The 20,934-nt window shown below is 42.1% G+C and overlaps 1 protein-coding gene across 2 annotated transcripts in view; it reads right to left on the minus strand.

Annotated features, from left to right (window-relative positions):
• st6galnac3 (ST6 (alpha-N-acetyl-neuraminyl-2,3-beta-galactosyl-1,3)-N-acetylgalactosaminide alpha-2,6-sialyltransferase 3) overlaps window positions 1-20,934 on the minus strand; it is a 257,863-nt gene that overhangs the window by 230,276 nt on the left and 6,653 nt on the right. For both annotated transcript variants that reach the window (XM_059983814.1, XM_059983813.1), the window contains exon 2: window positions 3,249-3,455. In XM_059983814.1, the coding sequence (XP_059839797.1) occupies window positions 3,249-3,455 (207 nt within the window). The remainder of the gene's footprint in view (window positions 1-3,248; window positions 3,456-20,934) is intronic.

A 20,934-nucleotide genomic window follows, 5' to 3' on the forward strand; every position in this document is an offset into this window, starting at 1 on the left:
TATCACCTTTTATATCTCATTCTATTCAATACAAAAATGCATTATAGACCATAGCGCTATTGGAAAAGAGCTTCAGGAGTTTGTATTGTGACAAAGCCAATAACAATTTAGCTTCCTTTAATTTTTCAGTCATACCAGGAACTCAAGCACAAAGATCCAGGCTGTTACTTTGGTACAGTACTGAGGCAATGTCAGGGGGTGGGAGGAGGGGAAAGGAGAAGTTCAATTGCATCTGAGTGAGCCCATGGTCACCCCTTTCATTCCTCCTTCCTGTCCAGCCCTGATAAAGGGGCTCGGCCTGAAATGACAACTGTTTAATCCTTTCTATAGATCGGGAACCCTTGCTTAATGGTATTGGTCCATGGCATAAGAAAGGCTTGGAATCCTTGCCACACATGCTGTCTGACCTGCTGAGTTCCTCTAACATTTTGTATGTGCTACCCTGGATGTCCGGCATCTGCAGAATCTCTTGTGTTTATTGTTAAACTGAATCAGTGAGTAAGCTTTTCCAAGAAACATTTAATTAAGGTGCTGCCTGCTTTCTACACGATCTTTTGGAAATACTTTAACAAAGAGAAAGGAAGTTCCCCAGGTGCCCTGCCAAAACAATACCCAAACACAAATTATCTGCTTTGTGCGAGTTCATTACAGATCATTTATAACATAAATTATATTGCAGAGATGCCTGACTGAGCTGGTAAATGTACTCTGTTATTACAAGGCTTTCCTCTTATGAAAGGAGGCATCTGAGATAATAACCTGGTTTCATATGTCAGAGGTAAACGTGGAAAATTAAACTGTGAGTGGGGAAAAGAGACAGAGGTTTAATGTAAAAATGGATCAATTTAAGACTGATCATCACAAAGTTATTTATATAATGAACTGAGTCACATGGCACAGAAACAGGCTCTATAGTTCATCAAGTCCCAGAAAGGTGGACAAAAGGCTGGAATTGCCTGAGATATTATAAACTAGGAAATGCAAACATGGCATGGAATAAAATGTGTGATTTCAATATATATATCTGGCATGTTTTTGTTGTCAAAACACAAATCCTTAGAATTGCATAACAACGTGATACAATGAAGGATACACTGCATGCCAAGACAAGAAAAACAGAGAAATCTCGTAAGAGGCTTGTGGTTAGGTTTTAATTCAAATTCTGTGCACATTTCTGGGCCACAAGAAAGATATAAGGGCCTGAAAATGGTTGAAGGACATGGACCAAGATGTTACCAGAAGTGAGGGGCTGTTATGAAGAGTATGTGATAACGGTGGGTCGGTTCTTCTTGGAACAGAGGAGGAGAACACTTAATACAAGAGGTTTTATTAACAAAAGGGAAATTCTTTAGTAATAAATGTACTTTGTTAGTTCAAATTCAAAGGGGAAAAGCTGCTCCTCTTGTTGAGTGAATTAATAATCATAGGCTATACAACATCATTAGAATGTGATCTTTAATGGGATATATCATTCACCCAGAGACTTATTGGGATCTAGATCACTCAGGCCCAAGAGGTCTTGGAGGAAACACACACACACACACACACACACGCAATATCAATCTCTTCGGTGGTCCTATAAATAGAGTCAGGTGAAGGGATAAGGATGAAATATTAGCTTTATTTGTCACGTGCATATCAAAACATTGAAATATACAGTGAAATGCATTGTTTTTGCTTCAATGATCACCACAGTCTAAGATGTGCTGGAGGCAAGTGTTGCCATGGTTCCAGCACATAACTAGCATGCCCACAACTTACTAACTGTAACTTGATGTCTCTGGAATGTAGGAGGGAACCAGAGCACACAGAGGAAACCCAAGCGGCCATGGTGGAAATGTACAATCCTCAGTTTACAGCTGGTGCTACAGAATTTTACACTAACCACTATGCTGCCCTATGGACTGTTTTATGCACTGAGCATCCCTCCGGACACTGAGAACATCCTGCCTCTCCATTCAAACATTGCTGTCATATGGTGGTTTACACTCTCCTCCAAAGGTACCAACTTTCTAGTACTGCTTTGGAGCCTCAGCCTACATCTGTTGCTCAAATCGCTGCACTGGGATGTCGTGACCACCCCTACCCTCCCAGAAAGGCAGCTGACATTGAGACATGATGCACAGTAGAAAAGTAAAAAAAAACTTTTATTCTTTGGTTTTTGAACTTGGAATGTGGCATTGTCACCCTAGTAATTGTGTGGTAAAGTTATAAATAAGAATACTTTATCATTAGTGTGGAGATTAAGAGAGAAGGAGAAAAAAAATATTTAAAATGCAGGTGGGAAAACTGGTTCAGGAACCTCTGCTTTGAGGATAAATTGGATGAATGAAGATGAGTCAAGGGACTGCAGTGTCCATGTTCTGAATTTCCTCCATATTAACAAATATCACAACATATGCTAGTGATAATAAACCGGATTCTAATCAGTGACTCTATATTCTTAATTCTGCTTCTTTTCCTCTTTTGTGCTACCTCGTTGTACTTATGTGTGGGACGATCTGTCTGGTTGGCATGCAAACAAATGCTTTTCACTTTATCATAAACCATGTGACAGTAATAAACCAATTACCATGAGACCAAAAAGAGATAGGAGCAAAATTAGACCATTCAGCTCATTGAGTCTGCCTCACCATTCAGTCATGGCTGAACTTTTTAAACTTCATTCGCCTATCTATCCTTGTAAAGCTTAACCTGTTACCAATCAAGAGCCTTAAAGAGACACAGTGACTTAGCCTCCACAAAGCTCCATGGCAAGAAATTCCACAGATTCACCACCCTCTGGCTAAAGAAATTTCATTTCATTGTTAATTGCCCCTCCTCATCTCAGTTTTAATGGAACATCCTTTGTCCTGAGGCTGCACCCACAAATCTTAGACTCTCCTACCAACGGAAACATCTTCTCAATATTGAAACCTTTCTGTATCTGGTAGGTTTCAATGAGATTCCCCCTCATCCTTCTGAATTCCATCGAGTACAGACCCAGAGCCATCAAACACTTCTCATATGTTAAGCTGTTCGTTCCTTAGATCGTTCTTGTGAATGTCGTCTGGACATTCTCCAGGGCCAGCATATCTTTCCTTAGATAAGGACCCAGAAGATATTGTACTTGTTAGAAGCAGTTCTTATGGCTAAACAGATGATCAATTACCAACCTTGTGTCCAAGCACAAACTAAAGGTAAATATGATATCCAAGTTCCCTCCAAGTTGATATGAAAGGATTGTGTTGCCATATCGATACAGTTACCTGCTGCGTTGTGACACTGATGTAGCCAAGGAGATCTCGGGGCTGCTGGCTGATAGTGGCTTGTGTGAATGCTCTTGCTGTGCTTAAAATCCCATCCTGGTCGGGGTAAGGCTGAAGAAGCAGCGATGAGATGTTGTCTGTGTACCGGATCACGGCCCCAAAGAGCGAGGCCACCAATATTGAACTTAGCACAAAAATCGATTTCTTCTGTAAGGTTGAATTGGTAGAAAAAAGGGAAAAAATTGTTAGCCCGGCAAAAGAAACAAGTTTCACAGAGTGAAATAACTCATCCCTAATATCAGATGTAGACAACAGAAGGGTCCATTTAAACCTTAATCTGTTTCTGGTCTTCAATTAAATCTTACTAATCTACCCTTCAAGTCCATTAACTACCATGCTCCAGTGACTAATACCCTGAGGTAACAAACATCATTAACTAATTAAAACAAAACTGCAGGTGCTGGAAATCTAAAATATAGAAAAAACATTGGCAACAACAGGCCTCATACATGGAAAGAGGAAAAAAGCTAATGTAAAGGGGGTTTCTTCTTTTTCTTTGTTACTGTGTATGTAATCAAAATGGCGTCTTTGTTTTGTTAAAAGTAGGAATGCTTCTTTGTTATGATAAGTGCTGGAAGTTTGTTTGGGTTAAAATTACTGATATCGTGAATTATATTTGTTTGTTAACCAATTGGGATTAATGTTATTCTTTCTTGTGGGTCTGTAAACTGATTGTTGGCGGGCATTTTGGGCAGTCAGCGTGAGGGGGAGAGAGAGAGAGAGAGGACGTGATGCTGGAAGCTGGGCGACAGAACAGACCCCGAGCGGGGGTCTGAGGCCCAAGGTTTTCGGTGAGGAGAGGAGACGAAGACAGATTTGTGTAGAGCGTCTGGTCGACCACCGTGGTTGGTCCCAGGCGGCGGGTTGAGGAGTTTGGAGGGGATCGAATGGTGGCCAGAAGATTTCAGTAATTGAGCTCCAACGGTTGTGCACGAAGTGATGTGGACTTTGATAAGTTTGGCACCTTTTCTTTATTTTTTTCCTTCATATACACTGTATCGTTATTAATCACTTAGTTATAGTAACCTTTATAAATTGTACTCATTTAATCGCATATGGTGTACTGTCTGTTTTTGGGCGAGGCGAGGGCATCACACAGTTGATTACCCAGTTTGGCGGGGCCGAAGGCTGCTCCCTCTAGATGAGAACAAGCTGAGCGATCCTGAGGCAACCCAGGGCGATACACTTACTTTGCAAGTCTGAATGGTTTCCTTTGTTCGTTGTGTGAATTGGTTTTACCTGAACAGCCAAAAAGTTACACCCTTTTGTTCTTGCATATCTAATTACCTATCTTGCTTTTCAGTCATATCAAATTCAACAATGGAGTCAGAGAGCACTACAGCAGAGAAAATGGCCCTTCGGCCCAACTAGTCCATACTGCCTCAGTTTCCGCCTAGATCATTCTACCTGCACCTGGATTATAGACCGTCATATATGTACCTATGAAAACTGCTGATCAGCAGTTTCTCAGATATGCAAACCACCCCATCTGGCACCAACAATCATTCTACAATCAAAGTCACTTAGATCACAATTTTTCTCCATTCTGATGTTCGGTCTGAACAACAACTGAACCTCTTGACAATGCCTTTATGTATTTTATGCAGCCACATGATTGGCTGTTTGGATATTTGCATTAATGAGGTGTGCATAATAAAGTGGCCACTAAGTGTACGTTACTATGTCACAATGAAGACTCTAGCATTCCATCGAATAACTCAGTCCCTGCATCTGGCTGACCTGGTGCTGAATCCTCAACTATGTCTTTGTCATCACTAACTATGATGTGCACCATCCACCCTTGCTTGACACCCCTGAACCCAAGACCCTCCAAAGTTCTCCTGTCTGTGTTATAACTGACACTGATTACTGTTCACCCATTGTCACCGTGCTCACTGATCCACATCGGCCCAGTATAAACCCTAAGCATTCATTTCAGATCGTTCCATGGTCTTATAGTCATACACCAGGCCCTTTAACACAACCCACTCATGCTGACCAAGATGTCTATCCAAGCTGTCCTATTTGCCTCTATTTGGCCTAGATCTCTTTAAACCTTTTCTCTTTGACCTACAGCAGGAAGGAGGAACAGAAGCATCAGGACTTGGACTGCAAAACTGGTTAACAGCTTCTTTCCTCAGGCTGTGAAGCTAATGAATACACTGCTACCACTCAGGTCTTATCACTTCGACAGTGAGCTGCTTACCTATGCTGTGCACTACATGCATTTTGAATTATACATTATTATACAGAATCAGGTTTAATATCACTGGCATATGTTATGAAATCTGTTATCTTTGCAGTACAATACATAATAGTGTTATGAATGCACCACAGCTCTGAGGGGCCGAAGGGTGCGGGGGAGCCCCCTCCTTTGTGAGAATCGCAAGAGCATTATTGGGTTGTGTCAGAGGACCCAGGAAATGAGAGAGAGAGAGACATGGCCATTGTCTCCTGGAGACCACGTTTGTGGATTGGGGACTATGCTACGAGCAAGCCCTCGGGCCAAGTGGGCTGATTGAGAGAGAGATTGCATCATCCCAACCTGATTGACATCTGAGACCCCATGAGGAAGTATAAAAGAGGGTCTGGGGGAACAACCCCTTTCAGACGCACCAGAAGAAACACTAGCGATCCCGTAATAGCTGGGAGCCATTTGAAGGAAGCCACGTGCGTTCGGTTCCCTTGCCTGGGAGCTGGTGGCTGGTACCACGGAAAACGACTTGGAACTAACAACGGGGAACCCACTCCCCCGACGCAACAGATTGGCCTCATAAAAGTCCCGGGCAAGTTTAAAACCATCTCTCTTAAACCCAAAAGCTGCAGCTTGAAAGGACAGTGACTTTTATCTTTCCATCGGACAATACAATATCTCCTAGACCAAGGGTCGGCAACCCGCGGCTCCAGAGCCGCATACGACTCTTTGATCTCTGTGCTGCGGCTCTTCGTAGTTTGTTAGTTTTTGAAATGTAATTCGAAATTTGAAGGTTATGGTGATCTTGTACAATCTGAAAATGTTGTGGAGAACGCATTTCCTGGCACATCCGAACCGGCTCACAATTAGCCACCGTTCCGGCTAAGGGAGATAGCCTACGGGGGTTTGTGAGTACGTGTCTTTTGGAGCATCCGCGCCCACGGGGACGGGTTGAGGGAGGCTTTAAATCAAGGCTGTTTAGTTCGAATAAAGTTACCTTTGACTGCAGTGTCTTTATTTTAGCACTGCGTGTAGCACACCGCCACAACGTGCTTTTTATCGCTATTAATATACCTCACCACTGCCAATGCCTGACACACGCCAATGTGCACTTTCTTTTAATTCTTCGATCCAAGGTAGGCTAACTATGGAGTAACCTTTAACCCATCGTCTTTTTTTCGGAGTTTAATATGTTTTTGTTGCATGCAGAAATGTAATTTCGTTTTCTCTGCAGGAGTTCATCAATTTCATAAATGCAACACATTATAGTTTGTTTATACATAGCATAAAGGCAAAAAAAACGTTGTATGCAGTGTTATTTCATTTTAAATGTCAAACGGGTTTTGTGGCTCCCAGTGTTTTCTTTTCTGTGGGAAATGGGTCCATATTGGCTCTTTCAGTGGTAAAGGTTGCCAACCCCTGTCCTAGACAAACAATAGAGCTATTGCTTAATTGATGATTATCATACCCGTGTTTTACGATTGAGTATTGACGACGTATTTTATCTGAATGTCTGTATTAATCTTATTTTTGTGCCCCTTTATAAATAAAGACTTTTAAAAATAGTACCATCAGACTTCAATGGTCCTCAGTATCTTTGCTGCTAAGTGACCCAGTTACGGGGTTTGTAACAATAGAATAAGAATGTGAATTACAGTAGGTATATAAAATAGTTAAATTAAATAAGTAGGGCAAAAATAGAAATAAAAAGTAGCGTAGTGTTTATGGGTTCAACATGTTTATGGTAATATTTTGTTTTATGTGATATAGGTTTTGTGAGTGCACCGTGGTCCGGAGATACAATGTTTCATTTGATTGTATGTGAGTACAGTCAGATGACAATAAATTTGAACTATTCTATCCACAAACCTGTCTAACTGCCTTTTAAACATGTATTTGTAACTTCCTCCTCTGGCAGCTTGTTCCAAGTTAGCTACCACCCTTTGTCTGAAAAGGTTCCCCTTTAGGACCCTTTTAACTCTTTCCATTCTCACCTAAAATCCCTACTTTTAGACTCCCCTACTCCTGGGAAGAAGAGATTAAAGATTAGCTTTATTTGCCGCATGTACATCAAAACATCCAGTGATATCTGTCATTTGTGTGCAATCAAATCAGTGAGGATTGGGCAGAGCAGGCTGCAAGTATTGCCACACTTCCAGCACAAACAACACACGAGCCCTATCTATACATCTTTGGAATGAGAGCGGAAACCCACGCATTCATGGGGAGAATGTAGAAACTCCTTACAGGTAACAGCAGGAATTGAACCAATCTTATAGCTAGTGCAGTAAATCGTTGTGCTACCATGCCACTCAAAAAAGACTGCTTTTCCACCTTATCTATACCCCTTCTGTCTATTATAGATGTGAAAAGCAAGATCTCCTTTGGGTGCCATGATAGCAGAGTGGCTTGCATGACGCTACTGCAGCTCAGGGTGTTCCGGAGTTCGCAGTTCAATTCCAGTGCCATCTGTATGGAGCTTGTACATTCTCCCCGTGACCATGTGGGTTTCCTCCCGATGCTGTGGTTTCCACCCACAATCCAAAGATGAACCCGTAAATTGGTTAATTGGCCGTCATAAATTGTCCTGTGATTAGGTTAGAGTTAAACAGGTGTGTTGCTGGGGGGGGTGCAGCTAGTTGGTGTTGTGTACTTAATATTTCAGTAATATTTGAGTAAAAATATTGTTTGATTAAGCATCTTTGTTATTTATGTAATTCCTTATGGTTATATGTAAAAAATACATGAATTACATATGTCATCACACTACCATATGATATGTACACGACTTACTTAAAGTAAACATGAAGTTAGACCTGCATTTGTAGAATTTGTTGCCACATGCAGCTGTGGAGGCCAGGTCATTGGGTGTATTTAGGGCAGAGATTGATAGGTTCTTGATTTGACATGGCATCAAAGGTTACGGGGCGAATGCTGGGAAATGGGGTTGAGGAGGAGGAAAAGAAAAGGATCAGCTATGATTGAATGGCAGAGCAGACTCGATGGACCAGATGGCCTAATTCTGCTCCTATGTCTTATGACCATTTCAGCCTCCCACTCTTCTTTTGAATTAGGTTAATGTTTTGAAGTTACAAAACAAAACAGTAGGACGAGGGTGGCTCATTCTGCGCTGTATCTCAAAATAAATAAAAATAAATAAAAAGTACCAAGGTACAGTGGAAAGCTTTTCTATCTCTGTTCATGCAGATCAGATCATCACAAAGCAGGTGGCAAAGGATCTTTTGCCCGATTCATAGATTTGCATTGAATGCAAACGAGCTCTTCAGCCCAACTGGTCCATGCCATTCAAGGTGCCCATCTAAGCTAGTCCCTTTAGCCTGCATTTGCACCATATCCCTCTAAACTTTTCCTATCCATTCTCAAATGCAGACAAGAGCTAAAGGCAAGGATAGGAAACTGCTGTGTGATTGAGAGGGAGAATCAATGGGGTTGACAAAGATCTAAGGAGTGAATTTAGAATAGAATTGAACTGGGAGTGGGAATGACATGGCATAAGGAAAGGAAAATGAAAGAGGTGAGGGCAGAGTTGATTGCACCATGGTTTAATCAGGGAAGCAATCTGGGAATGGTTTCTTGCTGATATCATATTGCTTTGAGAGCCATGCCTCAGTCTGGTACCCCAGTGACCGTTTGTTGATGCTCTGATTTGATGCTGAGTTATTTTCAGATCAGTAGAGAACACCGATGGTTATGTTTGCTTATCATTGCTCTTGATATCCCAGTGTATTTTTAACCACAAAGAATGATGGCCTCATCTATAAGAAGAAGCAACAGAACATTTATTTTAGTGACTATTATCAAGACAGTGCAATGCATCTTGTGAACAGTTGAAATTGCAGCTTCAATTCATTCTTGCTGCACGTCATTTGTGAAGTACAAGTTAAGTGGAACATAGAACCTAGAAAGGACAGCACCATAAGCAGGTCCTTCAGACCACGATGCTGTGCTGAACTAGTAATCTAATAATTGTATCAGCCAGCATAACGCTTTACAGTGCCAGTGACTGGGTGCAATTCCTACCGCTGACTGTAAGGAGTTTGTAGATTCCCCTCAGGACCCTGTGGGTTTCCTCCAGGTGCTCTGGTTTCTGGTTTCCTCTCATATTCCGTTGGTGTATGATTTACGTTAGCAAGTTGTGGGCATGCTGTACCAAAAGCATGGCAACACATGCAGACTGCCCCCAGCACACCCTCAGACTGAATTGGTGTTGATGCAAGGGAGAGCATTGATAGTTGAATAAATTATAAATCGGACTCTTATTTGGATATTAATAGTTGTACAGCCTTTATTTTCATCTGTATGGATTAGTCTTAATTTATGTCTAATCGGGAAAAGTATATGATACACTTTTGAAGGTCAAACATGAAGGTGGAGTATAAGGTTAATGACAATACTCTTGGTTGCGTGGAGGAATAGAAGGATCTTGGGGTCCACATCCACCGATCCATCAAAATTGCTGCCCAAGTTGATTGGGTGGATAAGAAGGCACATGGAGTACTGGCCTTCATTAGTTAGGGGATTGAGTTCAAGAGCTAGGAGATAATATTGCAGCACAGGAGTACATTCAGCCAGAGACTCATTCCACTGAGATGTAACACTGAGCGGCATAGGAGGTCATTCCTACCTGTGGCCATCAAACTTTACAACTCCTCCCTTGGAGTGTCAGACACCATGAGCCAATTGGCTGGTCCTGGACTTATTTCTACTTGGCATGATTAACTTTAATTACTTATGGTTTTATACTGCTATATTTCTTCACTATTCTTGGTGCGGCTGTAATGAAACCTAATCTTGCTTGGGATCAATAAAATATGTCTGTCTGTCTGTATACAAGACTGGTTAGACCACACTTAGAACATTATGTTCAGTTCTGGTTGCCTCATTACAGGAAGGATATGGAGGCTGTAGAGAGGGTGTAGAAGAGATTTACCAGGATGTTACCTGGATTAGAGAGTATGTCTTAAGATGATAGTTTGAGTGAGCTGGAACTTTTTAAATTGAAAGAGGATGAGAGATTATGTGATAGAGGTGTACAAGATGATGAGAGGCATTGATAGAGAAATAGCTACAGACTTTTCCCCAGAGCAGAAATTGCTAATACAAGAGGGCATAATTTTAAGTTGTTTAGAGGAAAGTTTAGCAGTAGTGTTAGGGGTAGATTTTGAGAATTTATTTATTTTTACACAGAGTGGCAGGTGCATGGAACACACTGCCAGAGGTAGTGGTGGAGGCAGAGATATTGGGGACATTTAAGAGACTCTTAGATAGGCACATGGATAAAAGAAAAATGGAAGACTATATGTGATGGAAGAGTTAGGTTTATCTGACAAGCCAGCACAATAACATGTGCCGAAGGCCCTGTACTGTGCTGTAGTGTTCCATGTTCTTTTACCTATCAGACTTCCCAAATTTTAATTCATATCAAGGGAATCAAAGCAATTGACCCTCAGAGGTAGTGAGTCTATCAATGAATTACCAGCATAGACCACTGGGGACCACCAGTCCTGAACCATTTCCAGCTTTTTGCAAGTAGATCCCGTGAAAATGAGATTTGGGATTCCTTTGTATTTGTGATTAATGCTCAAACTGAGGAAAATGAAATACTTTGAAAGCCTCTGAGTACCTGTACTTATACAAGATCTTCAGATAAATACTTCTTTATTTTAAAAAAATACCAATGTAAGTAAGATTTACTCACATCTAAATTTTAAACTGCAGCAAGATGACTACCTGCCTTTCAGTGAAGGAAATACATTTCAGAAGCTACAGGGCCTTTACCCTTTGAGAATACTATTCATCCATTTCACCTTTCCACTCTAATTGTGTAGCTGTGTTTCCCTGACGACTGAGCTTATGCAGCCTCAGGTAATTCCCTTGACTTGCTGCAAGCATTGTATTAGTTCCCCTCCTAACAATGAAGTCTTTACTTGTATCCCTGAGTTGAATTTCTTCTTTCTAAACTGTAGCTTTCCCTCTACCCGTCGACAGAGCCCTCTAAGAAGCCGCAGAGAGTTCTGGACCCTCGACAGGCACATCCCTCCCCACCATTGTACTATTTGTAGGAAGTGCTGCCTGATGAAGGTAACATCCATCATCAGAAGAAGAAGAACGCCCTTAATTCCGAGTGGAGTCAACAGGACACAGTTTTTGTTAGCAGGCTTGATTGTTTTTAGGAGGCTGAGTTGCTAGCTCGACGCTCAACCCAGAATGGATGGAAAGCGTGCAAGGGAACTGGCTGGATTTGAACTTGTGAGCCTTCACTCCGAAGTCCGGCGCTGATGCCACTACGCCACCAGCCGGCAAAGACCATCATCAGACCCCCATTATCTTGGCCATCATTTCACAGCTACTATCAGTCCAGGGCCAAGGACAGAAGGCCTGGGGTTGTAGGCCTGTGTGTGTCAGGGGGAGGGACGGTGGGAAAAGAGCTGGTTTTGTTGGTGTTGTCCTGTTGTTGTTTGGTTGCTGTTGCTGCTGCTGTGTGTGTTGTTCTCTGTTGAAAATCATGGACATGCTAATGTTGGCGGTGAAATATGTGGCAACACTTGCAGACTACCTCTATCACATCCTAGTCTGTTTACACAAACAATGCATTCTCCACACCACTGGGTTCAAGAACGGTTATGTCCCTTCAACCATTCTGTTCCAGCAAAACCCTAATGGCTTACAGTTCCCCACATGTTCTCGCAGCTGCGATTTGCCCACAGCCGTCAGGTTCATGAAAAGACCTGTCCAACCTAACCCTCTCTAGCACTACGTCTTTGCACTAAGGTCTTGCATTGGCAGTTCTGTTTTCACTGTATAGTATAATTTTATATATAATTTCTATTCTGCGTGATGTCCATATGACTGTAATGCTACTGCAGGCAAGATTTTCATTGTACCTGTCCATCACCATACTTCAGGAGAATGAAACCAGAGGTCCAGGAGCCACAGGTGGAGAGGGTTTGCAGCTTTAAATTCCTCAGTGTTATTATTTTGAAGGACATGTCGTGAGCCCAGCATGTAAATGCAATTATGAAGAAAGCCCGGCAGTGCCTTTACCTCCGTGGAAATTTTTGGAGATTCAGCATGACATCTAAAATTTTGACAGACTTCTGCAGTATACAGACTGGCTGCATCACAGCCTGGTATGGAAAAACCAATGCCCTTGAACAGAAAATCATATAAAAACTAGTGGATACGGGCCAGTCCATCATGGGTAAAGCAGGGTAAAGCACTCCCAACTATTGAACACATGCTTTTGCAGGAAAGCAACATCCAACATTGGGGACCCCCATTACCTAGGACAGGTTCTCTTTTCACTGCTGCCATCAGGAAGAAGGTACAGAAGCCTCAGGATTCACACCACCAGGTTCAGGAACAGTTACTACCCCTCAACCATCAAGCTATTGAACCAAAGGGGATAACTTCATTTGCCCCATCAACAAAAAGTTCCCATAACTTATGGAATCACTTTCAAGGAATTGATATCTCATATTCTTGGTATTTATTGCTTATTTATTATTATTGTTCCTTCTTTTTGTATTTGCACAGTTTGTTTCCTTCTGCGCTCTGGTTAAACGCCCTAGTTGGGCAGTGTTTCATTGATTCTGTTATGTTTATTATTTTATAGATTTATTGAGTATGCCTACATGAAAATGAATCTCAGGATTGTATATGGTGACATATATGTACTTAGATAATAAAATTTACTTTCAATTTTTACTGTGCACATGGCAATAAAGTCAAATTGACTTACTCCTCATGAGCTCAACCTGATTTGCTGCAGTTTATGTTAAACGCACTTCCACAGCAAGAAAGGCCACATAGGGTCAGAATCAAAGAGTCGACAGCATTACAGCATAGAAGCAGGCCCTCTGACCCATTTAGTTCAGGCTAAACTATCATTCTACCTAGTCCCATCGACCTGCACCTGGACCAAAGCTCTTCTTACTCCTCCCAGTCTTTTTCAGAGTTATAACAATTCTATGATCTACACTCTGATTGAATACGGCCTAGTGTTTTCAGGAACTGTCAAAGAACATGGCAGTACAGTACAGACCCTTCAGCACACAATGTTGTGCCAGCCTTTTAACATGCTCCACCATCAATCTAACCCTTCCCCCTACATTGCCCTCCATTTCTTTCATCCATGTGCTTATCTAAAAGTCTCCTAAATGGGAGAAGTGTCCCTCCTGGAAAGGGACACTAGCAGGAAGGAGAGCAGAGCAGCTTTGGCTGGAGTTTCTATGAAAAATGAGGGAAGTACAAGACAGATAGATTCCAAATAAGAAGAAATTTTCAAAAGGAAGAAGGACACTACCATGGCTGACAAGTAAAGTTGGTGCCAAAGTAAAAGCAAAAGAGAGGGCATACAAGGAAGCCAGAGCTAGTGGGAAGATAGAGAATTGGGAAGCTTTTAAAAACTTGCAGAAAGAAACTAAGAAGGTCATTAGCAAGGAAAAGAATTATGAAAGGAAGCTGGCAACAAATATCAAAGAAGATACTAAAAGCTTTTTTAAGTATATAAAGGGTAAAAGAGAGCCGAAGGTAGATATAGGACCAATACAAAATGACGCTGGAGATATTATAATGAGAGATGCAGGGATGGCAGAGGAACTGAATGCATATTTTGCATCAGTCTTCACAGTGGAAGACGTCTGCAGTATATCAGACATTCAAGAGTGTGAGGGAAGTGAAGTATGTGCAGTGAAAATTACGACCGAGATGGTGCTCAGGAAGCACAATAGTCTGAGGGGAGCTAAATCCCTGGACCTGATGGAATACATCCTTGGGTTCTGAAGAAAGTAGCTGGAGAGATAGCAGAGGCATTAACAATGATCTTTCAAGAATCGATGGATTCTGGCATTGTACCAGATGACAGGGAAATTGCAAATGTTACTCCGCTATTTAAGAAGGGTGGGAGGCAGCAGAAAGGAAACTATAGAACTGTTAGGCTGACATCAGTGGTTGGGAAGTTGTTGAAATCAATTGTTAAGGATGAAATTATGGAATATCTGATGGCACATGACAAGGTAGGCCAAAGCCAGCATGGTTTCCTGAAAGGAAAATCCTGCCCGATAAACCTACTGCAATTCTTTGAGGAAATTACAAACAGAGTAGACAAAAGGAGATGCAGAGAATGTGGTATGCTTGGATTTTCAGAAAGCCTTTGACAAGGTGCCGCACATGAGACTGCTCAACAAGGTAAGAGCCCATCGAATTGCAGGGAAGTTACTAGCATGGGTGGAGCATTGGCTGGTTGGCAGAAAACAGAGAGTGGGAGGCTGGCTGCATGTTACCAGCAAATTTTTCCAGGGGTTGGTGTTGGGACCTCTGCTTTTTACGATGTATGTCAATGATTTGGACTAAAGTATTAATGGATTTGTGGCTAAATTTGCTGATGATACAAAGATAGATGGAGGAGCAGGTAGTGTTGAGGAAACAGAAAGCCTACAGAGAGATTTAGATAGTTTAGGGGAATGGGCAAAGAAGTGACAAATGAAATACAATGTTAGAAAGTGTATGGTCATGCACTTTGTTGAAAGAAATAAATGGACAGACTATTATTTAGATGGGGAGAGAATTCAAAATGCAGAGATGCAAAGGGACTTAGGAGTTCTTGTTCAGGATACCTCCAGGTGGAGTTGGTTGTGAAGAAGGCAAATGCAATGTTGGCATTCATTTTGAGAGGTATAAAATAAAAGAGCAGGGATGTGATGTTGAGGCTCTGTAAGGCACTTGTGAGATCACACTTGGAGTATTGTGTGCAGTTTTGGGCTCCTTATTTTAGAAAGGATATACTAATATTGGAAAGAGTTCAAGAGAAGATTCACAAGAACAATTCCAGGAATGAAAGAGTTACTGTATGAGGAACGTCTGACAGCTCTTGGGCTGCATTCCCTGGAGTTCAGAAGAATGAGGGGGGATCTCATAGAAACACTGCAAATGTTAAAAGGCATGAACAGATTAGATATGGCAAAGTTATTTCCCATGGTAGGGGATTCTAGAACAAGAGGGCATGACTTCAGGATTCAAGGACATCCATTTAGAACTGAGATGCGGAGAAATTACTTTAGTCAGAGGGTGGTAAATCTGTGTAATTTGTTGCCAGAAGTGGCCGTCGAGGCCAATTCATTGGGTGTACTTAAGGCAGAGATAGATAGGTTCTTGATTAGCCAGGACATCAAAGGGTATGGGGTGAAGGCAGGGGAGTGGGGATGATTGTAAGAATTGGATCAGCCCATGATTGAATGGCAGAGAAGACTTGATGGCCTGAATGGCCTACTTTTGCTTCTATATCTTATGGTCTAAACGTTCCTAATGTATCTGCCTGTACCACCACCCTTGCAGCGTGTTCCAAGGACTTTGCATTCTCAAAGTTCAAAGTTCATTCGCTGGTTGAAAAAAACAACCTCTGACATTTACATCAGGACTGACGAAGGGTCTCGGCCCAAAACGTCGACAGTGTTTCTTCTTATAGATGCTGCCTGGCCTGCTGCGTTCCACCAGCATTTTGTGTGTGTTGCTTGAATTTCTAGCATCTACAGATTTCCTCATGTTTGCGTCTCGGACATTTTCTATACTTCTCTCCAATCACTTTAAACTTAAGCCCTGTATTAGTCATTGCCTCCTTGGAAAAATGGCACTAGCTGTCCTCTCTGTCAATACCTCTTATCAGCTTGTATACCTCTAACATGTCACATCTCATCCTTCTTCACTCCAAGGATAACAGCCCTAGCTCACTCAACCTTTCCTCTTAAGACATGCTCTCTAATCCAGGCTGCATCCTGTTAAATCTCTTCTGCATCCTCTCTGAAGCCTCCACATCCTTCATGTAATGAAGCAACCAGAAATGAACACAACGTCCAAGAATGGTCTAGAGGTAGAACATTATTACCTCACGGCTCTTGAACTCAATCTCCCAACTAATGAAGGGCAAAACACCACTGGATTTCTTAACCACCTTGATATCTACCGCTTTATTTAACTGCCTGAGATGAAGCCAAACAGAGTTTCATTGTATCTATGTATAATGACAATAAAGATCATTCATCTTCATAACTTAAGCTTTCAGTCCATCAGCGTACTGAGGTATTGCAGGGATATATTTGAGAAGGCACTTCAGATAGTGGAGCTGCTGGCTGTACCTCCAGTTCACACATATTGACAATCATCAAGTGGCAGTCTGTGATATCTTATTCAAAAATAACAATAGTTTTATCACGAACAATTGCCATCCACAGCAACTATGGGGAAGAGACCCTAATCTCCGTCCCTACAACCAGTCTCCTAAAGGAACTCAACAGACTTCAGCAGCATCTGTGGGAGCAACAGTACTGTTGATGCTTTGGGTTGTTTCTTTTTCTCTGAAATGTGAATAGTTCCATTAGCTCCATAGATGCTGCTTGACCCACTGAGTTCCTCCAGCAGATTCTTTGTTGTTCCAGCTTTCAGCATCTGCAGTCTCGTGCCTCATGGAACTCAGTCCCATTGGGTTGGGTGGAGACAGTTCAAGCTGACCTGCTTTACACAGTGGCCGGAGGGGATTTATACACTATCTCAAACCTATAATGCAGAGGCGTCACTTAAGGATTCAAGATTGTTTAACACTATTTCCTGTACAGAAGTGTAAAAGGGAACAAAATAATTCTTGCTCCAGATCAGATGCAGCAGAAAAAAAATACAAAAGATAAAGAACACAATAATAAAAAACAAAATAAATATAAATACGTAAGATAGCTTATGTACATCAAATGATTGTATGTTCATAAAGTGACACTAGGCCGTACATAAGATGACTGCCAGGAAATAATAAAGTAGTGGTGGAGTTAGTGGATGAAGGTATTCATCAGCCTTACTGCTAGGGGAAATTAGCTGTTTTTGAGGCTGGTGGTCCTGATGTGAATGCTGCGTAGCTTCCTCCCTGATGGGAGTGGGACAAACAGTCCATTAGCTGGGCAGGAGGGAACCTTCATGGTGTCACTGGCCCTTTTTCAGCACCATTCTGTATACATGTCCTTGATGGCAGATAGGCTGGTGCTGTTTTGACGACTCATTGAAGTTTCTGTACCAAGCAGTGATGCAGCCTGTCAGGATGCTCTGTACTGCACATCTATAGAATGATATGAGTATGCACGTGCAAAGTCCAGTTCTCTTCAACCTCCTCAGAAAGTAGGGATATTGACAAGCTACAGAAACTGTGGGAGCAAATTAAAACTCTAGCTCTTTTCCACAGATATACGGTGGAGAACATTCTGACGGGTTGCATCACAGCCTGGTATGGAGGCTCCAATGCACAGGATTCAACGAGGCTGCAGAGGGTTGTAGGATCAGCCAGTTCGTATATGGGCATAAACCTCCCCACCATCAATGACAGCTTCAAGAAGGCAGTGCTAAGGACCCTCACCACCCAGAACATACCCTTTTCTCACTACTACCATCAAACAGAGAGGAGGTACAGGTGCCTGAAGAAGCACACTCAATGTTTTAGGAATAGGTTTTTCCCTTCTGCCATCAGATTTCTGAATTACCTCACTCATTCTCTAGTAATTTGTATGCCTTACATAGTACCGATGCCACAAAACAACAAATTTCATGACATACAGTACACCAGTGATAATAAACCAGATTTTGATTCAGTTCAGCTGTAATATTAGTGATTAAATGCCCACAGTGCTCCACAAAATAGAGGAGACTAGCCAAATCTTTACTGTCCTACAATCTACCATACGTACTCAACTACACACTGTTTTTCAATAGGGAAGCACTCATTGTGTTTCCATAAACAGAAAATTCTACAAAAAATGGTGTTCACAGCCCAGTCCATCACAGGCAAAGCTCTTGCCACAGATGAGAATATCTCCAGGTAACAAGGAGCACTGACACAAGAAAGCAGCCTGCATCTCAAGGACCATCACCATCCAGGCCATGCTCACTTCTCATTGCTGCCATGGGCAATGAGGTACAGGAGCTTTATGTTCCACACCACCGGATTCAGGAAGAGATATCAACCATCATGCTCCTGATGGTGGTTAGCTCAACGTTTTACAGTACCAGCAACCCAGGTTCAATTCCCACTGCTGCCTGTAAGGAGTTTGTATGTTTTCCCTGTGATCGTGTGGATTTTCTCCCATAGTCCAAAGAAATACCGGTTGGTAGGTCAAATGGTCATTGTAAATTGTCCTAGGATTAAATTACAAGATTGCTGGGTCGCTCGGCTCAGAGAGTTGGAAAGGCAATCCCACACGGTATCTCAATAAATAAATAAATTGATTCTCAGGGTAGTACACAGTAATAACTACTTAGTTTGATAAATTTTCTTTGAACTTTGATAAAATAACAACTCAACTTGACTTGAACCTGATATTCATGCTAAGTGCTCCCTTCAATATCTTATAGCTTAACTCACTACTGCAAATTGCCCTTTGTGTGGGTGGGTGATCTGCGAATCAGGGTTGAGTTAATGAGCATGTTAAGGAATAAATGCTTGAAATTCAGAAAAATCGGCTGGGTTTCAGAGGAAGGCAAATACATTCACAGCAGTAACTGTAATTGGAATTACTCTGAACAAAATTAATCTCTGTATATTGGAATCTGTAAGTGCATCAATGTTGGAGGTTAGATTGCAGAGTTGGTGAAACAAGAACAGGATGGATAAACGAGTTGACTGTGTAGAATGTTTACGACAAAATTGTGTCTTGGGTAGCAATCAATCAATAGGCAGCTCACTTCAACAGAAAACTTCTCTCATAGAACTATGAAGCTTTGGAACTCTCATATCGCCATTGGGCATGGAAGGATCCATTCAGAACATCAGGTGAGTCCATGCTGGCTCTCAGAGCAATCCCAGCAGTCCCAATCCCCTACTTACATGTGACAAGTAAAGCTAATCTTTTAAGTAATGGCTGAAGAGGACATTTACAAGGCATCTAGATATGTACATGGATAGGAAAGGCTTAGAGGGCTGGGTCCCTAATGGTTATTATAACAACCGTGGTGGTAATGAGGATAAGCTCACTCTACCTATTAAATGCTCCCAATGTCGTGTAAGTCCAGCTCCTGAACTTCAGATGTGGCTTAGCTTCTAAGCCTGGCAGAACTGTTTCTACTGACAGGAGAAGGGGCAGCTTATGCAGAAGGAAGGATCTCAAACATCCACTGCCTTGCAGCCATATCCACATATTAGGAAGGCTTCAGGAGTAAACCCCGAGGGGGAAATCCAGTGCTGGAGTCCCAAAGGCAGTCCCATGTTGAGTTCAATACTGACTGGCAACTCCTGCGACACTGCTGGAGCCAAACTGTATCGGTCTCTGCCGTTCCTTTGGGTTCATCAGATGCGTGGAGAGTGGGAGCTTTCTGGACGGGCAACAGCTTGCTCTTCATATTGTACTGCTCGGGCTTGCGTATCTAGACAGCTAGGCCGAAATATCCATGGTTGACCCTGACCAATGGAGGCCTCAGTTCAGTTCAGAGGGCTATAGGCCAAATATGGGCAAGTGGGACTAGCTCACTGGGCAATAGAGTCAACATGGACAAGTTAGACCAAAGGGCCAATTTTGGTGATGTATGACTCTGTTTCTCTAGATCAGAGGTCAACAGATTTTTAGGTATTAAGAGAATCAAAAATTATAGGGTTAGTCCAGGTAATCAGAGTAAGAATCAGGTTTATTATCATTAACATAGATGGTAGAACTTGTTGTTCTGTGGCAGCAGTATAGTGCAATACATTAAGAAAATTAAGGAATATAAAAAAAGATAAATAAGAAGTTCAAAAAGAGAACAAAATATTGAGGCAGTGTTCATGGACCATCCAGAAATCTGATGGTGGAGGGGAAGAAGCCGTTCCTAGGTCATTCAGTGTGTGTCTTCGGGCCTCTGGACCTCCTCCCTGGTGGTAGTAATGAGAAGAGGTCATGTCCAGAATGGTGAGGGTCCTTCATTATGGATGCTGCCTTCTTGAGTAATCGCCTTTTGAATATGTTCTCTTCAAGTGAATAAAAGATTAGCCATGAGCATACTGAAAGGTGGGCAGGTACAATGGACTTCCTCGTGTGTTATGATGAGGACACCCCTGGGGCAGAGGAGCAACACTTTATATTATCTGGGTATCTTCCAACCTGATGGCATGAATATTGATTTCTTTTGGTAAAAAAAAATACCCTCCCTCTCCCCTCTTTTTCTATTCCCCACTCTAGCCTCTTACCTCTTCTCAGCTGCCTATCACTTTCTCTGGGTACTGTATCCCCCTCTTCTTCCCTTTTTCCTTTGGTGCACTCTCCTCTCCTATCAGATTCCTTCCACTGAAGCCCTTTACCTTTCTCACCCACTTGGCTCACCTATCATCTTCAAGCTAGCCTCCATTTCTTCCCTCCACCTTTTTATTCTGGTGTCTTCCCCCTTCCCTTTCAGTCCTGAAGAAGGGTCTCT

Source organism: Hypanus sabinus, chromosome 11, assembly GCF_030144855.1.
Source record: "Hypanus sabinus isolate sHypSab1 chromosome 11, sHypSab1.hap1, whole genome shotgun sequence".
Classification (NCBI taxonomy): domain Eukaryota; kingdom Metazoa; phylum Chordata; class Chondrichthyes; order Myliobatiformes; family Dasyatidae; genus Hypanus; species Hypanus sabinus.